We start from the raw sequence: 21,777 nt of genomic DNA on the forward strand, positions 1-21,777 counted from the left end.
GGCGGGGGGGGGGGGGGGGGGAGCGGGAGCCCCGTGTCGTGGCAGCAGTGGACTAGAGTGTGTTCTCTGCCTGGCTGAGCCGGGAGGCTGGAGGGAGGGGTGGTCTTGGTTCAGATGCCGTGGACTCTCACTTTTCTTACTAGATTTTTAAAGAATTTTTCTCGTATAGATGTTGCTTCATCTGTTGTACATCTTTAGGGCCATTTCCAGGAGCTTTAAAGGTTGGGTTTTGAAATTACTCCCCCAGACTTAGTGCGCAGCATGTCCCTGTGGTTGTTTGCACTGTCATACCTGAGGTCAAACTCTGAGTCACTGAATTTTCTCTCTTGTTTCTCTGTTTTTAATCTCACTGATTTCTGCCTTTTATTATGGTCTTGCTTCTGCTCACTCTGGGTTCCTTTGTTCTTTCTGTGGTTTCTTGAGGTCAGATTTTACATTATTGATTGGACGTTTCCTCTTTACTAACACAAGCATTTTATTGCTATAAATTTCTGTCAGCACTTCTGTAGCTTGTGTTCTGCATATTTTGATGTGTATTAAGGTTACATTTTTATTCAATTCATTGTACTTTGCAATTCTCTTGAGAATTCTTCCTTGGTCTGTGGATTGTTAAAAGTGTGTGTGCCTTTCCATCCCTTTACCCTCCTGTGTTTGTCGCTTGTTTCACATATTCCTCACATGTTTTAGTCCCCACAAGACCGTGTTTGATGTTTTATCAACTGTGAAACATTGCTTAGAAGTTTTGAGTAAATAGAAAATGTAATTTACTCATATTTTTGTTTATCATGTTCTTTCTTCCTTCTTGATGTTTCCACATTTCTTTTGATTGTTTTCTTTCTGTTAGAGAATTTCCTAATTTAGCCTTTCCTTACGGCAGGTCTGCTGGTCAACAGACATCTGATGGCTTGGTTTTCCTTTTATCCTTCAAGTGTATTTTTGCTATATCTAGGATTTCAGATAGATTTTTTTTCCTAGCACTTGAAAAAACATTGTGCCACTTCCTTCTGGCCTTCATATTTTCTGATGAAAACTCTCCTGTAATTCAGATTATTTTTTGCATATAAGTAAGGTATCCTTTTCCCTTTTTTTTTTTTTTTTTGGTTTAAGTTTTATTTAATTATTTATTTAAATAATCTCTACACTCCACATGGGACCTGAACTCAACCCCCTGAAAGAATCGCATGCTCTTCCTTCCGGCTGAGCCAGCCAAGTGCCCCTGCTCTCTCATTTCTTTTAAGACATTTTCTTTTCCAAAAGTTTAATGTGATGATGTCTCTTGGTGTGAATTTCTTTGGATTTTTCACGTTGGACATCATTTAGCTTCTTGAATTTGTAGGTTTATGTCTCCGACCAATATGTGGAGTTTCTGGCCATTATTTTTTCACGTAGTTCTCTGTTTGTGGCTGAAAAAGTCTCCTTGCAGGACAGCAGTGACGCTTGTGTTAGATCTTTTGTGATAGTCCCACAGCTCCGTGGTTTTCATTTTCTCCCACGGCTTTTGCTCCTCTCTCCTTTTTAGCTGGAGTGATTTGTCATTCAGGCGTGAAGTTCAGTGGTTCCCGTCTCCGTCCTCTCCATTCTGCAGCCGAGCCCATCTGCTGAACTTTTTATTTCAGTTACCGCTTCACTTTTGAAGTTACTGTCACTTGAGTGATTTTTCACTTTTAAAATTTACATTTGATATACAAAGTTCTATCTTGATTTAAAACATACCATGTACTTTTTCTCTATCTACAAGTTCTTTGAGGCTTTTTATTTTTTCATATTTTTCATGTGTGTTCACAGCTGTTTGCTTAAGCATTTTTATCGTGGTTGCTTTAAAATCTTGTTCAGGTTATTCTAACATCCCTGTCTGTCTTCTCAGTGTTGTCTACTGACTGTCTTTGTTCATTCAGTTTCAGGTCGTTAGTGTTGGTATGATGAGTGAATGTTTATTGAAACCTTGGCATTTTGTGTATTTTGAGAGTCTGGATCTTATTTGCACATTCTGTTTTATCAGCTTTCACTCCCTGACACCTCTCCAGCAGAGGAAGGGGTCACTGTCTGGCTACTCCGAGGAGGGGGCGGAAGTGCGGATTCCCCGCTCAGCCTCTAAGGTGCGGTGCTCCTTCTTACTGCTCAGCCAGGTGGAAGTTGTGCTTCCCCCAAACCGCGGGTGTTAGTGCAGAGTGCTAGAGTGCCTTGTTACCGTTCCCCGCATGGCCACTACTAATACCAGGGGAGAGACAGGTGGCCTGTTACCCCTGGGCAGTGGTGAACATCCCCACTCTGCAGTAAGCCTCCTCTGAGCACCCCCGTGGAGACGAGGGGTGCCTCGTGGCTGCTGGGTGGGAGTGGGAGTCCAGGCTCCCTACACAGGGTCTCCACTGCCACTGCCACTGCAGGCCGGGTCTCATTACCTCCCAGCGGGGGTGCGGGTCCTACTCGCTATGTGATTTTCTCTGACACCATCCTGATGGGGGAGCAGGGCTTAGGGTGCCTTGTGACAAATGTGTAAAGGTGGAAATCTAGGCTCTTTATTCAGCTTTTACTTGAAGGGGTGTAACTGAGGCCACAGATTTCTTTGTGGTGCTCAACTGGAGTAGAGCAGTTAGGCTGCCCCTTCCTGGTTTTTTGCTTAGAGACAGAGGGAAAAAGGTTGTGATGGCTTTTTTTCTGTAGCCTTTGGCATTTCCAGGTTGCTGGCCTCTCGTGTCCGTGTCTAGAGTACATGAGCCTGGAAACTCACCGCTGTGTCCATTCTTGGTCTTAAGGTCCATGGTGCATTCTCTTTACCTGTTTGTGTTATACACAGTGTCCAGTCTTTTACATTTTTATTTACTTGGAAGACTTTACTCCCATCTTTTAAGAAGTGAGAGGTCCATTTTGAAAAATTTTTAAAGTTAATTATTTTCTCTGGTTATAAATGTGGATTTGGCAAATACAAGAAAGTTGAAAAAAGGAAGTTAAAATTACTGTAATCCTATCAAACATAAATGCCCTTAACATTTTTGAGGTATTTCCTTAGTAGTTTTAATACTTAAGAAAAAATTGTTGTGATAATGTTTTCATGAATATTTTGTCTTGCCTTTTTTTCCTGATATATTTTTAACATAAATGTTTTTTGAAATTATTATAAAATCCTATATAGGTGTTTTCATGACTGTATAACATTATGAATATAATGAATATATGTATAACTTTCTTAATTTAGATTGTTTCCTTGAGTTAGATTAATAGACAGGAATTGCTGGATACCTACTGGTAAATTACCTTTCAGTAGATTATATCAATTTTTATATTACAGACTACTTAAGAAACTTGTCTTATTATACTCTACTGACATTGAATATTTTTGAGTGTGTATTACTGATTAGAAAGACAAATGTAATCTCCAAATGTTTTAATTTCTTTTACTTATGTATTTGTGGACTTTCATGTTGATTTATTATTAATGTGTAACCCTTTAATCCATCTGGAATTTCTTTAGGTTGATGTCATGAGGTAGGGATGACCTAAATTGATTTATTTTCCAAACAGAAAATCAGTTATTCTAGTACATTTATGTCCTTGCCATGTTTCTGTGATCTTCTTAAATCATACAGATTAGACATATTTTAGGGCAATCTATGTTCTGATTATTGAGCCATCTATTCTTTTTTTTTTTTTTATACACCACAATCAAATGAGATTTATTCCAGTTTTGAGCCATCTATTATTATGGCACTTTGGTTGGTTGAAATTTTGTTAGAAAAAGTATGCTTTACGTAAAAGAAAAACATTAACTGTCCTGTGTTAATGCTGTATTACACTGGTAGCCCATACTGAATGTCCTTAATGGGACTTGATTAAATAAATCTTGGCAATGAAGTATATGGAATCTTAAAAGGATCAGGTAAATAGTTCAGTACTGACATAAAAGATGTCCAAATATTACTAAATGAGGGAAGAAAAACAAGTTTTAAAAGTGTTACGTTAGGATCTAAATTTTGCAAAAGAACAAAAAAAAATTAAAGCTAATGTTTGTTATTTCTATAACATTTGGGTTTGTTTTTGTTTTTTTTTTTCAGTCAGCTCCATGCCCAACGTGGGGCTTGAGCTCATGATGAAGAGATTAAGGGTTGTGTGCTTTACCAACTGAGTCAGCCAGTCACCCCCCATTTGAATTTTTTTTAAAACAAGAAACCTGTATTACTCTTTTTTTTTTGAAAGAACTGTGTTCCTCTCATAATCACAAACAAGAAAGAAAGTATTTTTTAAAAAATGTACTTAATGCTGAAAAGTAAAGCTGGAAAGTAAATGTGTTTGAATAGTCAAAATTTTAAAAAAGGTGAAAGAACACATTGCTCTACTAGATAGGTATATAGTGCAGCGTTATCTGGTTCCGATCAATAAAACAAAATAGGTGTCTGGATTAGTCTTGTCTATTTTAATATAGTCTTGTTATTTATCACACAGAAGCTTCAAGAGGTTTTATCTTTGTTTTAAAGTTACTCCTTTTAGATATTTTTCTCTATTTTAAGTATTTTAAACTGTGTCCATTTGTTATTTTCCAATTTGTCTCTTGGAACTTCCTGCTGCATATGCTCAAAGAACTAAGACACTTTAAGAAAGATAGTCTAATCTCCTATTTTTAGTATACCCATTAAGATCGTAAGTTGTAATAACAAAAATACAAAACAAAATTCCGTTGTTCCACATTGTTTGGGTTGTTAGGGATAGAAAGACAACTCTTGACTGAATTAAGCTAAAAAGGGAATTTGTTGGCTATTTTAACTGTAGAGTCCAGAGATAGTTTTTAGCTCCTTTCATGGCCAGACCCAGGGACTCAGATTCTATCAGAGTTGGTTTCTCTCTGTCTTTTGCTCTTAAGCATGATTCCCCCTCTGGTGCTCCCCATACCCCCATTCCCACCTGACACATTTCCCAACATTTATAGGCGTACATTCTTCTGTCTTCTCTTTCCCAGTAATTCTTACAAAAGTCTTGGAATTGAATCTTCTTGTCCTGATTTGAGTCACAAGTCCATCCCTGAATCGCTCATTTTGGAGGTGGGGATAGAATATGTTGAAGCCCACAATGGATTATGTGTTCACCCTTGGAGCTGGAATAGAGGAAAGTGAGCTCCACGTGAATTGAAGGTAGAGAAGGAGTTATTCTCTGAACATCTGAGGCACCATACAGATCCACCTCTTACGTGCATAGCCGGAGGAGGAGGAGTTCCTGCTTTTCCTCAGACATACCCTGTGTAGTCTTGCTTGTCTTTCTCTACCTGGAATGCAATTCCCAGATACTCAGATGACTCACTTGCTCATTTCCTTCATGTCTCTGTTCAGATGTCATCTCATCAGGCTTTACCGATCTCCGTCTAAAATAGTACCACCACCGCCACCACCTCCCATGCTATTTTCTGACTTTTACTTAGCTTTTTTCTTAATAGTGAATGTATTTATTTTCTGTCTTCCTTCAGTGGAAGGATCTTGTCAGTGGTGTTTACTGCCCTACTCTAGGTTCCCAGAACAATTTTTTTTTAATGTTTATTTTTGAGAGAAACAGCATGAACAGGGGAGGGGCAGACAGAGAGGGAGACACAGAATCTGAAGCAGCCCCAAGCTATCAGCACAGAGCCCGACGCAGGGCTCAAACCCACAAACCATGAGAGATCATGACCGGAGCCAAAGTCAGACACTTAGCTGACTGAGCCAACCCAGGTGCCCTCCCGCCCCGAACAATTCTTGGCACATAGTAGGCATTCAAAAATTTGTTTATTGAACAAGGAATACATTAATATTGTGAAAGGAAAATGAAAGACAAAAGGAAAAATGAGGACAGAGGGTTATCATGAACAAAAGGGACCAATGGTTCTTAAACATAATGGAGGAACTTGTTTGGAGAGGAGCATAATCTGACACTGAGGAACTGGTAAAACATTCTTATTGTGTCCTTCCTGTTCCTTTTACCACAGGCTTCACATCGACCTTTCCTTAATAGGGACATTCTTAATTATTAGGCCAAATGACTGTGTTGTGTTAATTTGGTCAAAAACAGCACTGTTCCTTAGAAATGATGCAAACTACAAAAGTAAACTATATAGGTAAGTTAAAACTTTTTAGTAGCCCCATAAAAAAGTTAGAAGAAACAGATGAACCTTCTTTTAATACTGTATTTAAGTCAACACATCTAAGGTATCTTTTAGTATATGTGCTGCCGAAGCGAGCACATCTAAGGTATCTTTTAACATACAGCTGCTATAAAACTTTTTTTGAGATATTTCACTTTTTTGGGGGTACTTTTGAAATCTTATATATAGTTTATATTTACAGTACATCTCAGTTTGGACTAGCAATGTTTTCAGTTGCTCAGTAGCCACTGGTGGCTAGTGGCTACTAAGACATTACATACAGCCTACTGCATATATGCATGCATTCATTTCTTCAACAGATATGTACAGAATAGTGCTAGATACCATTCTAAATGCTGGGAGTTGACTAGTGAAGAAGACAGACAGAGTTTCAAGGAGTTTATATTTTGCTGGGAAGGGACAGATAATCAAAATAATTTCAACTAACAAAAGTGAGAAGGGGGTCATTTATATACTGGTTGATTTCAATAATATACCTACTGTAAAGGATACAGATCTTAAGTGCATATAATTAGATTACTTTTTATGTTCTGTGATAACCACCCAGATCACAGGGCTTCTTCCTGCCCTTAGGGAAGAAGTTCGAAAATTTTGAGTTTTAAGTGGGGGAAGGCGGGAGGAATGTGTAAAATCTTTTCTACTTTTGATAGATGTGGAAAGGAGGAAATAATTTTCTGGACTACTGCATTGTTTCCTTTTGGGAAGAAGGAAATTGAGCTTGGAGCCAAATCTATCCTTTGCCTTTGGTCTTCCATTTTATAATGGTAATAATACATGTTTTAAAAGGCTGCTCTCTAATATCTGAAATGAACTAAGAAGGGAAATCAGTTATAGAATTATACCTAGTGAAGAGGGTTAGTGTTTTAATAAGGGTTTTGTCATTGAAAGAGTTAACTGTGATGTTCCATACTCTGGGTACATTAAAAATTCTGCATTGATTATGTTCTATTTCTTAGCTGAATGTAAATGATATTGGATTTTTCATGTTAATAATTTTAATAAGAGTAAAGCAAATTTATAATTGACTTATTTTTACTCTCTGGTTTTTAAAAAGTCAAATTTTTCTTAAGAAGGTAGTATAGCCTGCTTTTCTACATATTCCAACTTTACAAACAAATTAGTAATTCTGGGCATAATAGTCTTCACTTTGAAATATTTTATGTGATTTGTTTTCTGGAGTTAATGGCACTCTAAAACTCCAAATATCTGTTACGTTTGTGTTTATGTAGAACTTGAGCTAGTAGATTAATAGATTATTTTGTTTATATAAATCTTTTTAAAATTGGGCTTTCCAAGAGTTTTACAATGATATTAAAGGAATGTAATGGTAGGCCACGTGCTTTATCTGTGAATGATGATTATCGCTTTATTTTTGCAGATTTTGAAGGATATAGCCAATCGATACCATATGATGAGAGGTTCCAAAATACATTTTGTGCCAGGCTGGGATTGTCATGGGTTACCCATTGAAATAAAAGTATTATCAGAACTTGGTGGAAAAGCTCAGAATCTTTCAGCTATAGAAATTAGAGAGAAAGGTAAGTAATCCTTGTTTCTTTTTTAAAATGGTTATTTATAAACACTGGTTCCTTGGAAAAGTCCGGGCTTAATCAAAGAGACTTTCTGTTGTTTTGGGGGTTTTGTTGTTGTTGTTGAAATGGGATCTGTTAGAAACCAATTTTTGTTACAGAAAATTCAGATCTCATTTAAGTGACTTTTGTGGGGACTTAAGTTCAGAGACTGATGGAAGGATTTGTGAGCATTCCCAAGTACATTTTTCAATTCTCTGATCATATTTTGTGAAATTATTTACTCAGTGTTTTTATTTACTTTCCTGGCTGGAGCTTATTGACCTATTTCAGGTGCTAGACTAAAAGTCAATTTTAAAACACGTATATATTTAAAAATTTTTTTTGTTTTTTTATTTATTTTTGAGACAGAGAGAGCGCACAAGTGGGGGAGGGGCAGAGTGAGAGAGAGACACAGAATCTGAAACAGGCTCCAGGCTTTGAGCTGTCAGCACAGAACCCGATATGGGGCTTGAACCCACAAATTGTGAGATCATGACCTGAGTTGAAGTTAGACGCTTAACCAACTGAGCCACCCAGGCGCCCCAAAACACGTATATATTTTTTAAACTAATCTCTTACTTGATCCTTTACTAGATTGAGGGAGGGAGGAATCTTCTGCTTTTAAATTATTGTATATTTAGATATGATTGTGAAGACTTTTTACTTCACTGTGAAACATCTTTATGTTAATGGCCTAGACTAGATGTACTGATTACTTTTTCTGTGTATAATGAAGTAAAAATTACTCTTTTTCTCAAATTAAGAAATATGAGGAATAATTTTTCCAGTTTATTTTTTCTAAATGTAAGTTCAGTGTATAAAGTCTGAAAAATAGTTTTGAAATTCTAATTAATCTAGAATTTGTTTTAGTTATCTTCTGGACACCTTTAATTTTCAAAATAATTTTCCTTTTGAATACATTTTATAGTGTGTACAATACCTGCATTTAGAGACCTACATACTAAACCATGTTTTAGAGTTTGAATTTATTGGGGCCCCTGGGTGGCTCAGTCGGGTGAGCATCCAACTCTTGGTTTTGGCTCAGGTCATGATCTTGCAGTTCGTGAATTCAAGCCCCACATCAGGCTTTACACTGAAAGCCTTTTGCCAGCTTGTTTGCTCACGTGCTTTCTCTCTCTCTCTCTCCCTCTCTCTCTAAAAATAAATAAATAAATAAACACTAAAAAAAGGTTTGAATTTATTGGTTTTCGATGCTTTTTTTTTTTCTTTCTTAAATTTGTTTTTAGCTAGATCATTTGCTAAAGCAGCAATTGAGAAACAGAGATCAGCATTTATTCGTTGGGGAATAATGGCAGATTGGAATAATTGCTACTATACATTTGATGGAAAATATGAGGCTAAACAGTTGAGAATTTTCTACCAAATGTATGAAAAGGTAATGAAGTATATTTTTTCTTTGAGTATGTTAAATTATGTGTCACAGAATTCCAGCTTTAATATATATTTGTCTTTTATAGGGCTTGATTTATCGATCGTACAAACCTGTGTTTTGGTCTCCCTCATCAAGGTATGTATGTATGTGTTTTTGGTAGTGAAAGTGGAGAATTTTGTGAGACTTTCAAATATTTATGTATACTATTCTTAACCTTAGGACTGCATTGGCTGAAGCAGAACTTGAGTATAATCCTGAACATGTCAGTCGCTCAATATATGTAAAATTCCCTCTCATGAAACCTTCTCCCAAGTTGGCATCTCTCATAGGTAAGATTTGTTCATTGCTTGAATTTATTAAAGTTACAGAATTGTAACATTTGGTAGCATATTTAAAATTTTATCTTCACAGATGGTTCATCTCCTGTTAGTTTTTTAGTCTGGACCACCCAGCCTTGGACAATTCCAGCCAATCAAGCTGTTTGTTATATGCCAGACTCAAAGTAAGTTTATTGCTGTATTTTTTGTTTCAGCCACAAATAGGATCAATTTTATCATTAGCATTATTTTGGGTTTATTTCATCCTCATTGCTCTCTTAAAATTCAGTGAATTATAACTTAGTTATTATTAGGTTCATATAGGTTTTATTAAGCTTTAGATGGTTCCATTTAAGACTTCATGTGCAGCTTTTTTGGAAAACAAAACAAATGGGTGAAGTTCTTTGAAAGTAGTGCTTTTTTTTATCTTAAAGTTAGTTTTCCTAAAATGATGTAAAACATTTAAAATATCTGTGGCTTTTCTTTTTTCATTATTAGTAATTTTTACTAACATTTTATTTTAGGTATGCTGTTGTAAAATGTTCCAAATCTGGAGACCTGTACATACTTGCTGCAGATAAAGTAACATCTGTTGCTTCTGTTTTGGAAACAACTCTTGAAGTTATTTCAACATTTTCAGGTGAAGATTTATAGATACTCTGACCATCACAGTCATCGGAGTATCCATTTGATTTGAGTTTAGTATTTTGCTGAATATTTCTCAATGTAAATTGAAACAGATGTGGCCTCTATCTTTGTTTTTTTGTTTGTTTTTTTTTGTTTTTTTACAAATAGTTTATTGTCAAGTTGGTTTCCATATAATATCTTTGTAGACTCTATTTCACATTGATTACTCTCAAGGAAAATATATATTAAACGTGATAGGAGTCTAGAAAATATGAATATTGAGAAAAGCACAACGCATATCTGGCAAGTATCTAATGAAAGATTAGATAAATGGCCTTTGTATGATGCAGAATGCACAAGTATCCTTTTAAATTTCATTCAAGGGTTGCCTGTTGGCCCAGTTAGTAGAAATGTGACTCTTGATCTCAGGGTCCTGAGTTTAAGCCCCACATTGGGTATGGAGCCTACTTAAAATAAAAATTTTTTTTTAATTAAAAACAAAAAAAATAAAATAAAATTTTATTCAAAATTGAATTACCAGAAATTCTTGTTATCTGATTTAATCAGAGGCACAGGGAAGGAATTAAATATGTTTATTTTTTGGTATATGATTTTAATGAGGAAATTTAATAAATTCTGAAAATTATTCCTACAACTGTTCTTCTGTCAAAAGGATCCTTAGTAGGCTGTAATTTGTAACTTCTGAAGTATTGACTGATTTTGAAATATAATTACTAAAACCTAGAGAAGTTTATTTATTTTAATGTTTGTTTAATTTTGAGAGAGAGAGAATGAGTGGGGGAGGCGCAGAGAGAGAGAGGGAGACACAGAATCCAAAGCAGGCTCCTGAAAGTTCAGAGCCCAATGCTGGGCTCCAACTCACAAACTGTGAGATCCTGACCTGAGCCAATGTTGGACACTTAATCTACTGAGCCACGCAGGCACCCCAAAATCTAGGGAAGCTTAAAATTACCTTTGATTTTTAGGGATGATACATCTTTGAGTTTCTTGAGTTTCTTACTTAAAAAGAAAAATCACATCAATAGAATGAGGAGAGATATCCTAAAATGGAAAGATTGCCAGGCCAAATAGAGAAGCTCTCTAAATGCATCATTTTAGACAAGGTCAGGCACTTTTAGACAAGATTCAAGGTGGTATGGCTGTAGACCTAAATGCATCATTTTAGGTGCAAGCCAATTAGAAGTTGAATCAGTCTTAACAAAAATAAGAAAGGGTTGGGGCGCCTGGGTGGCTCAGTTGGTTAAGTGTCCAACTTTGGCTCAGGTCATGATCTCGCGGTTCGTGGATTCGAGCCCCGGGTCGGATTGTGTGCTGACAGCTCAGAACCTGAAGCCTGCTTTGGATTCTGTGTCTCCCTCTGTCTCTGCCCCTCCCCTGCTCATGTTCTGTCTCTCTCTGTCTCAAAAATAAAATAAACAAAAAAGTTTTTAAAAATAAATAATAAAGAGTTTTATGTCAGAAGCAGGAAAGAAGCTACAGAATGTTTGGTATTTAATACCATTTGGTCCTTGTTGGTGCCATAAGTAAGTTAGAGGATTCAGTATGTATATTCTTTACCCCATAACCCTCTCCTACCCCTTTTTTAAGCACAAAAGGTATTTCAGATTTCACTGACAAGTTAGATGTTGTTATAGAAGCTGAATGGCATTCTCACGAGGTTTTTGAAAGTACTCAGATTAAATTTAAGGTCCTCTTTCTAGACTGGATAATTGTTTCAGATTATTACTATTTGAGAATTATTGGGTTGCTGTTTGAGCCACCACATTTTAGAGGAGTAGATACACTTCTCATCTGTGACAAAATAAACTGGTGACAAATAGCTCATTAACTTATTAAAGCAGTAGGAATATTAAACAGCTAAAATGTAGTAATTTGTGTAGGATAGCTTTTCTTTATAGAAAAATATAAATAGTTTCTTATTGATCATTCAGAAATTTTTGTTAGGAGGGGAGGGAGAATATTAAGCGGTAGATACACTAAGGATGGAGATAAAGGAAGGTTAATAGATGAAATTTACTTTGCCCTAAACCTTTCATTTCCATACCAAAACTGCATGAAAAGTACTACATAGGACATGGGGACTGGTCTTACTTATGAATCTAACTCAAGGGAATCAAAGTGAAAAGTAAACAGTAGATTTCTCTAAAAATCAGTGTTGACAGTTCTCTTCTTTGGCAGCATTATGAATTATCTTGGGAAAAATGCATCTAGAAGTATTCAAGCTTTTCCTAGTAATTCAGGTATTTTCTAGGAATAAAATGCCAAGTCATCCAAGTTCAACCGTGAGGAGAACTTGTGATTTTTTTCAGAAAAGGGAGTTCATTGCCATCAGTCATAAGGAATGTTTTTCTCAGGTCTTTTTTTACATGCTGTTTTAATCAAAATGAAATCACCAACAGGGCAATCTATGAAATGTTAAAGGTAAAAGATTTGTATTATTTTGGTAGTATTGATTGGGTAGTATTGATTACTTCTTACTGCCCTACAGCCAGAAAGAAAGGATCATAAAAGTGGAAACATTCCTCTGTGAGGACAGATATTTTTTTTTTAAGTTAATCTTATTTAGTCTGGAAAGATGAAGGATGATTTATGGGGAAGATTTTAGGAGTAAGGGGACCATTGAAATTCTTTAATTGTTGGAGAGTAGATAGAGTAAATAGACTTATTCAGTATATCTTGGTAATGTATAAGTAGAACCAGGTAATCTTTTTAAATTTGGGGGACTTATTTATTTCTGTTATTTTTGAGCATATGAAAGATTAATTTATAGAACCAACTCAAGAAGCAGTAAAGGTGAGAAGCACTAGTGATGGTGTGGAAAAATGGATAGGTGGTAGATACGATGTATTATTAAAAGGGTTGGAATTATACAGAACGTTAGAATCATACTTGCCTTGGAAGTTGGATTCAATCATTTATTGGGCATGTAACCTCAGGCATATTGCCTACGTTTTCTTGTTTTCTGATTTATAAATTGCAGATATTAGGTATTTGGTAGTGTTATAAAGTAAGAATTTATGTTTAGTCCAGTACATTGTGGGTATCTAGTGACTTAGGTATTATTTATCATTTCTTACCTTTTTAGAGTAACATTATGAAAAGCAACAACAGTTAATTCCCTCCAAGACAGTGTTAGAACCTACTGGTCATTGATCTGTCATTCTACAGTTTCTTTTTCCTTATATTCCAAAAGGTGCATAGCTGTACATAAGTTAGAGAAATCTTGGGCTTATTTGCGTTATCTGTTATAATAATTGCTAATATTTTAAATCATTTACTGTGTGGCAAGTATTTTGCTAAGTGCCCAAAATACTTAAATTGTATTACCTCAGTTTACCCTCATGGCAACCCTCTGAGATGGAAAGTGTAATTATCTACATACCATAGGTTCCTAAAGGTCACAGTGCAAGTAAAAAGGGAAACCAAGGTTTGAAGCCAATCTTGTTCCAGATCCTGCATTTTTTTTTTCCTTTTAACTTTTTTTTAACATTTATTTTTGAGAGAAAACACGGCCAGGAGAGGGACAGAGAGAGGGGGAGACAACAGAATCTGAAACAGGCTCCAGGCTCCGAGCTGTCACACAGAGCCCAGTGTGGGGCTTGAACTCATAGATAGTGAGATTATGAGCTGTGCCAAAGTCAGAAGCTTAACCAGCTGAGCCACTCAGGCAGTTTTTTTTTTTTTAAGTTTATTTATTTATTTTGAAAGACAGAATGAGCAGTGGAGGGGCGGAGAGGGAGAATTCCAAGCAGGCTCTGTGCTCCATGCTGAGCCCAGTGTGGGGGTCAGTCTCAGGACAGTGAGATCTCATCCTGAGCCAAAATGAAGAATCGGACACTTTATCGACACTGAGCCACCCATGTGCCTGGAAGATCCTGCACTTTTCACCTGATATTCTCTTTCTACTCTTAAAGACGTAAAAACATTGTTACGTAAAATAATTCTTAATTATGGTTTTCTTTCCCAACAGGTGTAGATTTGGAAAATGGTACTTGTTCTCATCCCTTAATTCCTGATAAAGCCTCTCCTCTTTTGCCTGCAAATCATGTGACTATGACAAAAGGAACAGGGTTGGTTCACACAGCCCCAGCCCACGGTATGGAAGATTACAGTGTAGCTGCTCAACACAGCCTGTCCACCGTACGTTTCCGCTTTCTTTCCTGTTTAATTGTTGCTTTTGTAGAATTAAAGTAATAGATCCTAACTAACATCTTTACGTTTTGGTGATAAGCAGTTGTTTTTGTCACAATTAAGTTGTGAAATGCTTAGATTTGGTCAGTATCCTAACGCCTCATTAATTCATACTGATTGAGGAGGATTTTGGAGAAGTAACACAAAATCAGCACAAAATTAGAATTGAAAAATAAATACTAAATGGGGACTTTTTTTTCAAAGTACTAATTCATACAGACAAATTACTTTTAGTTTGTGAAAAGTGGCAAGCAGGTTTGACTACTTTAAAAGAGCAGTTTGTTTTTTTTAAACAGTCCTCTTTAAATGTTACACATGTCAGTTACTTAGGAAATTTCTTCATTTGTTAAAATTGAGTCCCAGTCAGCACAGTATATGTACATTGCCATAGATCTGGAAATTAATAGAGACCAAGTTAAAGGTGTTTTTAGTATATTTAACTTTTTAAAAAATTATTTTATTTTTCATCATCATACGTATACTCTTTAATCCTCACCCCTGTTTCCTCCAGCCCCTCCACCACCTCCTCTCTGGTAACCATCAGTTTGTTCTCAGTAGTTAAGAGTGTATTTCTTGGTTTCTCTCTCTCTCTTTTTCCTTTTGTTTGTGTCTTAGATTCCACATATGAGTGAGATCATATTATATTTGTCTTTTTTGACTGACTTATTTGGTTTAGCATTATACTTTCTGGATACATCCATGTTGTTATAAATGACAAGATTTCATTTCTTTTTTTTAATGGCTGAATAATATTCCTTTCTCTGTGTGTGTGTGTGTGTACTGAAGCACGCAGGCACCCCTGAATTTGTATTTTTTTATGTTTTTGGGTAAATACTCAGTAGTGTGATTACCAGATTATAGGATAGTTCTGTTTTTTAACATTTTGAGGAAACCCCATACTGTTTCCATAGTGGCTGCACGGGTTTGCGTGCACTGTTTCCACTAACAGTGCATGAGGGTTCCTTTTTCTCCATGTCTTTGCCAACATTTGTTGTTTCTTGTATTTTGATTTTAGCCATTCTGAGAGGTGTGCAGTGATACCTCTTTGTAGTTTTGATTGACATTTCCCTTGTAATTAGTGATGTTGAGCATCTTTTCATGTCTTTTGGATATCCGGATGTCTTTTTTGGAGAAAGGTCTGTTCATGTCTTCTGCCCATTTTTAATTGGATTATTTGTTGTTGGGGTGTTGAGTTTTAGAAGTTCTTTATATATTTTGGATACTAACCCTTCATCAGATACCATTTACAAGTATCTTCTCTCATTTAGTATTTTGCCATTTAGGTTTTTTTTATTGTTTCCTTTGCTGTGCAGCAACTTTTTATTTTGATGTAGTCCCCTTACTTTATTTTTGCTTTTGTGTCCCCTGCCTCAAGACACATCTCTAGAAAAAAGTTGCTACAGCAGATGTCAAAGAGGTTACTGTCTATGCTCTCTTCAAAGATTTTTATGGTTTCAGGTCTTACATTTAGGCCTTTAATCCATTTTGAGTTTGTTTTTGTATATGGTGAAAGAAAGGGGTCCAGTTCAAAATTTGTTGAAGAGACTTTTTCCCATTGTCTATTCATTCCTCCTTTGTTGAAGATTAATTAACCATATAATTTTTGGTTTACCTCTGGGTTTTCTGTTCTCTTCCATTCACCTGTCTGTCTGTTTTTATGCCAGTACCACACTGTTTTAATTACTACTTTGTAACATAACTTGAAATCTGGAATAGTGATGCTTCCAGTTTTCTTTTTCTTTTTCTTTTTCTTTTTCTTTTTTTAATTTCTTAGAGAGAGAGAGAAAGAGACAGAGACAGTGTGAGCAGGGGAGGGTCAGAGAGAGAGGAAGACACAGAGTCCAAAGCAGGCTCCAGGCTCTGAGCTGGCTGTCAGCACAGAGCCCGACGCGGGGCTCAAACCCACGAACTGTGAGATCATGACCTGAGCCAAAGTTGGACGCTTAACCGACTGAGCCACCCAGGCGCCCCTTTGTTTTTCTTTTTAAAAAACCTTTTAATGTTTATTTTTGAGAGAGAGAGAGAGAGCATGAGTGGGAGAGGGCTAGAGAGAGGGAGACACAAAACCTGAAGCAGGCTCCAGGCTCTGAGCTTTCAGCACAGAGCCTGATGCACTGCTTGAACTCATGAACCCTGAGATCATGACTTGAGCCAAAGTTGGATGTTTAATTGACTGAACCACCCAGGCTCCTCCATTTTTCTTTTTCAAAATTACTTTGGCTATGAGAGGTCACAGGTATAGTTCCATACAAATTTTAATATTTTTTGTTCTAGTTCTGTGAAAAATGCTGTTGGTGTTTTGATAGAGATTGCATTAAATCTGTAGATTGCTTTGGATAGTGTAGACATTTTAACAATATTTGTTCTTCCAATCCTTGAGCATAGATTGTCTTTCCATTTATTGGCATCATCTTGAATTTCTTTTATCATTTACAGGTTTTAGAGGACAAGTCTTTCACATATTTGGTTAAGTTTATGCCTAGATAATTTATTGTTTTTAGTACAAGTGCAAATGGGATTACTTTCTTAATTTCACTTTCTGCTGCTTCATTATTAGTATATAGGAATGCAACAGATTGATTTTGTATCCTGCGACTTTACTGAATTCATTTATCAGTTCTAGCACTCTTTTGGTGGAGTCTTTAGGGTTTTCTTTTTAATATATAGTATCATGTCATCTGCAAATAATGAGAGTTTTACTTCTTTCTTACCAATTTGGACGCCTTTTATTTCTATGTTGTCTAATTGCCGTGGGTAGGACTTCAGGACTATGTTGGATAAAAGTGGTAGAGTGGACATCCTTGTCTTGTTCCTGACCTTGGGAGAAGAGCTCTCAGTTGTTCCCCACTGAGTATATTGTTGGCTGTGGGCTTTTCGTGTACGGGCTTTATTATGTTAAGGTATGTTTTCTCTACTACTTTGCAGAGGGTTTTTATCATGAATAGATGTTGTACTTTGTCCGATGCTTTTTCTGCCTTTATTGAAATGATCGTAATGATCGTTTTTATCCTTTCTCTTATTGATGTGACATCATTACATTGGTGGTTTTGTGAATCTTGAGCCACACTTGCATCCAGGAATTAATCTCAAATGATTGTGGTGTGTGTGATTTTTTAAAATGTATTATTAGATTCAGTTTGCTAATATTTTGTTGAGGATTTTACTTTTTTAATTAAACTTCACATATTTGTTTTAATAAGACATTTTGGCTTTTGGGATGGCCGGGTGGTTCAGCCTGTTAAGCATCTGACTCTTCATTTCGACTCAGTTCATGATCTCACAGATGTTAGATCAGGGCCCTGCATCAGACTCTGTGCTGAGCATGGAGCCTGCTTATGATTCTCTCTCTCGCTCTCCCTCTTCTCCTCCTTGCTTGTGTGCTTGTGTGTGCCCTGTCTCTCAAAAACAAAAACAAAAAGACATTTGGCTTTTGTGGTTTAAATGTGTAAATCCAGAAGTTTCTATTAACTGAGAAAGAAGTACCCAGGTTTTCAGTGCAGTGAAAGACTCTCCTGAGATGTCTTATGTATATTGTCTTGCTGGATATTATCATAAGATAAAATCTCTTGGTACTTTAATTGTTGAACATAACCCATTGTAGGATTGTCTAGTGGATGAAGATGGAGTTTTCACAGAAGTTGCAGGTCCTGAACTTCAAAATAAGGCTGTCCTTGAAGAGGGGACAGATGTGGGTGAGTATTGTAGATGTTGTTATCATAAATGTGTATCTCCTGAAAAGCAGCCAGCAGTAACCTTTGCCAACTCTTCCCCCGTCTTACACTCATTAGAAACAAAAGTCTGAAATTGTTTTTTTTTATTTTTATTTTTTACCACATGGTTTAAGATGGAAGTTAAGTTAAGTTTCATCTTTTGCTTTAAAATTGCTCTGTTTAAGCAAAGCAGGGCAATCAGCAGGGAGTGATGTTATTTTAGGGCTATGGCAGTATTAGTTTTGTGGAAAAATAAAATCAGGCTTGAGGCTAGACACAGACACTACTCTTCTTATAACCCTCTTGCAAATCCCTGGTCACCTGTGCAGCACTGGTTATGTATTATGATCTTACGGGTCCTCCAGCCTTGACTCATCTTTCTGATTTTCTATAATTATAGACCCAAAGACCAGGTACAGTGAAGACCTTTCTTTGCCCACACTAAGATTAAGCCTAATTAAATGTGGTGTATTACTTTCCTAGAACTACTGTAACATTAGCAGCTTAAAACAACAGAAATTTATTCTCACAGTTCTGGAGGCTGGAAGTCTGAGATGAGTGTTTCGGCAGGGACCTTGCCCCCTCTGACAGCTCTATGCAAGAACCCTTCCTTGTCTCTTCCTAGCTGCTGGTGGTTTCTGGAAAACTAAGGAGCTTTCCTTGGTGTCGCTCTAATCTTTACCTCCATTGTCACACATCCTTTGCTCTTGTGTGTCTCTATCCTCCCCTCTTATTAGGACACTAGTCATTGGATTTAGGGCCTACCCTAATCCAGTGTGACCTTGTCTTGATTACATCCGCAAAGACCCTATTTCCAGATATGGTCACATTCATAAGTACTATGGGTTAGGACATGAACATATATTTTGGGGGGCTAAAATTCGACCCACTGTAGTTGGTTTCTTTTGGATTCTTTGAAGACCATTTTAAGATTCATGGTATGAAAGATTATGGCTATGGATTTCAAATGTAGAATCTTAGATATATCCTGTTTATCTTTCATTTGGCGTGAAGAGCCACGGGGATGGCTTAATTTGGAGTCTCATTAAGGTTTTATAGTCCCTGCTTTTTTTGCCAAGAGATTCCCAGACTGTGCCGAAGTAGCTACACTTAGAGCAGGTACCTACTGGTTCCAATTAGTACTCCCTGGAATTACAGAGCTATTAGGGTTTTCATAGTACTTTTTAATTCTAATGTAAATTGTTATTGATTTTTTTAAAGTTATAAAGATGCTTAAGGCTTCAAAACATTTGTTGAAAGAGGAGGAATTGGTACACAGCTATCCCTATGACTGGAGGACTAAGAAACCAGTGGTTATTCGTGCCAGCAAGCAGTGGTTTGTAAATATCACGGATATCAAGGCTACAGCCAAGGTATAAGAGACATCCTGTTGTGAGCGTTGGGTTTTCATTCCCTCAGTGTGAAAGGGTTGCATGTGAAGGTTGAAGAAGGGATTGGTGCTATTATGATTTGGTGATGTGATTTGGTTTCATAAAATTAATAGTTTTAGATTTAGAAGGATCTTGGAATTTCATTCCTTCATTATACACATGTGGCTTAAAGAGGTTAAGTAGTGAGCCCAAATTTCCTGCCCAGTGTAGTAAAAGTAATATAGAGTTAGGATAGAAGTGAGTTCAGGAGTGGTTTAGCCTCTCAGAACCTCAGTTTTCTCATCCATATAAAGTTGATAATAATGCCAACCTCGTCGGGTGAGTGAATGAGAGTTCCAGACCAGTGTCTGGCACCTAGTAAACGTTCAGTAAAACTCTTTAAAAACGCTTTGCTTCCTTAAGATTGAAATTGCAATCCATTCTAAAACTTGTTGCTTTGACTTAACAAATACTATAAAATGGGTATTTTAAATATTAATGTATATTTGAGCTCCTTCATTCACCACATATCTGTGTGTGTGTGTTGTAAACAACTTAATTCTATTGAATGAAGGAGCTGAAATATATACTTCTTAACCAGGCTGGTAATGAAGATATTTTATGTTACTGCTTTCATCTTAACATATAACTGTAATAAATTGGTTTATGTGTTGGCTTGGCAATTTGAAGCCCTTGCCAAAGGTATATGCAGGCAGTTTACGTTTTCTATATTTGTATAGAGTGGACAACTGTGATATGGACTGTGTTACTGTTTGCCTTCCTGTGAAGCCTGTTTCCCTTATTGTAAATGTTAAGTTTTGTACCTTCAGCTCTGTACAGAGTTTTGATTGAAGAACATCTAAGTCTGATGCAGTATGCTGGAGCCAGGTGTTTTGTTTTGTTTAATTTCTTTATAGACAATTTTCAATTTCTCATTGCAGTAATAGAATAATCTATTCCATGTTTCTGCTCCCCAAATTTAATCAGTTTTTGGCCTATTTTATTTTAATTTTTTTTAATGTTTATTTATTTTTGAGAGAGAGAGTGCAAGTGGGGGAGCAGAGAGAGAGGGAGACACAGAATCTGAAGCAGGTTCCAGGCTCTGAGCCATCAGCACAGAGCCCAGTGCAGGGCTCGAACTCACGGACCATGAGATCATGACCTGAGCCGAAGTTGGACGCTTAACTGACTGAGCCACTCAGGCGCCCCAGTTTTTTTTTATCTGCACCCCTCCTACCACCTACCTTTTACTCCTTACCTATTGGATTATTGTGAAGCAAATTTTAGGCCTTATGTCTTCCATAAATATTTCGGTATATTTATCTGAAAGATAAAGACTATTTAAACATAATTCAAATGCCATTATTACTATCTTATTACAGTAATAGTTATTTTAAAAAATTAAGTATACATCCTGTATTCATATTTCTTGGATTTCTGAACCAAGGATAAATCAAATTGAATTGCACATGTTGCCATTCTTCCTGTAGGTGGTGCTACAAAGAGTTTTGGGGAGAGGATTTCTTGCAGTTCAGGTTAAGTGAGGAAAATATTTAAAATGCCCTGCAAGTAGAAAAATGCTTAATTAATGGATAGATTCTTTAAAATGAAGTTAACATATTTGGCCTTTCTTGAGATTATTACCAAACATTTTTCTTATATAGTTCATCTTTTAGTAATTGACACATGAAATGAAATGAAATAAAAAACAACTTTTAGGGGGGCTGAAGGTAGAGGGTGTTCTTGAGAGAGAGCAAGTAAATAGGAAGCGACTGATTTTGAGAAAGTGTGTTCTGTATTGTAAACCATAGTATGTGAAATTAGGTTATATTGCAGCTCTTGTTTATCATCCTAAAACGGTAGCTTATTTTGTAAGTACTTAAAAAATTAATGTTGCAATCACATCTGAATGGATTTTAATGGTGGTTTAACAAAGTATAATACTTCTGCTAACCCTTTTACTACAGTGTTGATATAGGGTGCTTGGAAATTAGTATAAAATCTTTTGTCGCATCCTCTAAAGGTGGAGTCTGATCTTGATGTTCTTTATTAGATCCTTTGTGGTCTTGTTTTAACTTTGCTTCATTTGCTCTGAAATCTGTTTTTTTTAGTTTAATTTTTTGGGTGTGGGGAGGGAAACATGTGAATGACTATAAACATCCAAAATAAAGAACTATGAGGATAAATAGTGGAAGTTCTGGAAAATTTGTTCTGCTTAATCTCACTGGACCTGATTTGTGCATCAATTGCAGGAATTGTTAAAAAAAGTGAAATTTATTCCTGGATCAGCACTGAATGCCATGGTCGAAACGATGGACAGACGGCCGTATTGGTGTATATCAAGGCAAAGAGTTTGGGGTGTTCCAATCCCTGTGTTTCATCACAAGACAAAAGATGAATTCTTGATCAACAGGTAGAACTCTTTCTGCATTTTTTCCAGCATTTTTAAAAAATGG

The 21,777-nt window shown here is 36.3% G+C and overlaps 1 protein-coding gene across 1 annotated transcript in view; it reads left to right on the forward strand.

The window, feature by feature from the left end:
- Positions 1–21,777, forward strand: part of IARS2 (isoleucyl-tRNA synthetase 2, mitochondrial) — a 66,180-nt gene that overhangs the window by 16,208 nt on the left and 28,195 nt on the right. Inside the window, exons 4-13 of the mRNA XM_077759806.1 lie at positions 7,500–7,659; positions 8,940–9,088; positions 9,171–9,220; positions 9,305–9,414; positions 9,497–9,587; positions 9,927–10,042; positions 14,021–14,190; positions 17,843–17,933; positions 19,173–19,324; positions 21,574–21,734. Coding sequence (XP_077615932.1) covers positions 7,500–7,659; positions 8,940–9,088; positions 9,171–9,220; positions 9,305–9,414; positions 9,497–9,587; positions 9,927–10,042; positions 14,021–14,190; positions 17,843–17,933; positions 19,173–19,324; positions 21,574–21,734 — 1,250 coding nt within the window. The remainder of the gene's footprint in view (positions 1–7,499; positions 7,660–8,939; positions 9,089–9,170; positions 9,221–9,304; positions 9,415–9,496; positions 9,588–9,926; positions 10,043–14,020; positions 14,191–17,842; positions 17,934–19,172; positions 19,325–21,573; positions 21,735–21,777) is intronic.

This window comes from Crocuta crocuta, unplaced genomic scaffold, assembly GCF_008692635.1.
Source record: "Crocuta crocuta isolate KB4526 unplaced genomic scaffold, BGI_CrCroc_1.0 scaffold556, whole genome shotgun sequence".
NCBI lineage: Eukaryota > Metazoa > Chordata > Mammalia > Carnivora > Hyaenidae > Crocuta > Crocuta crocuta.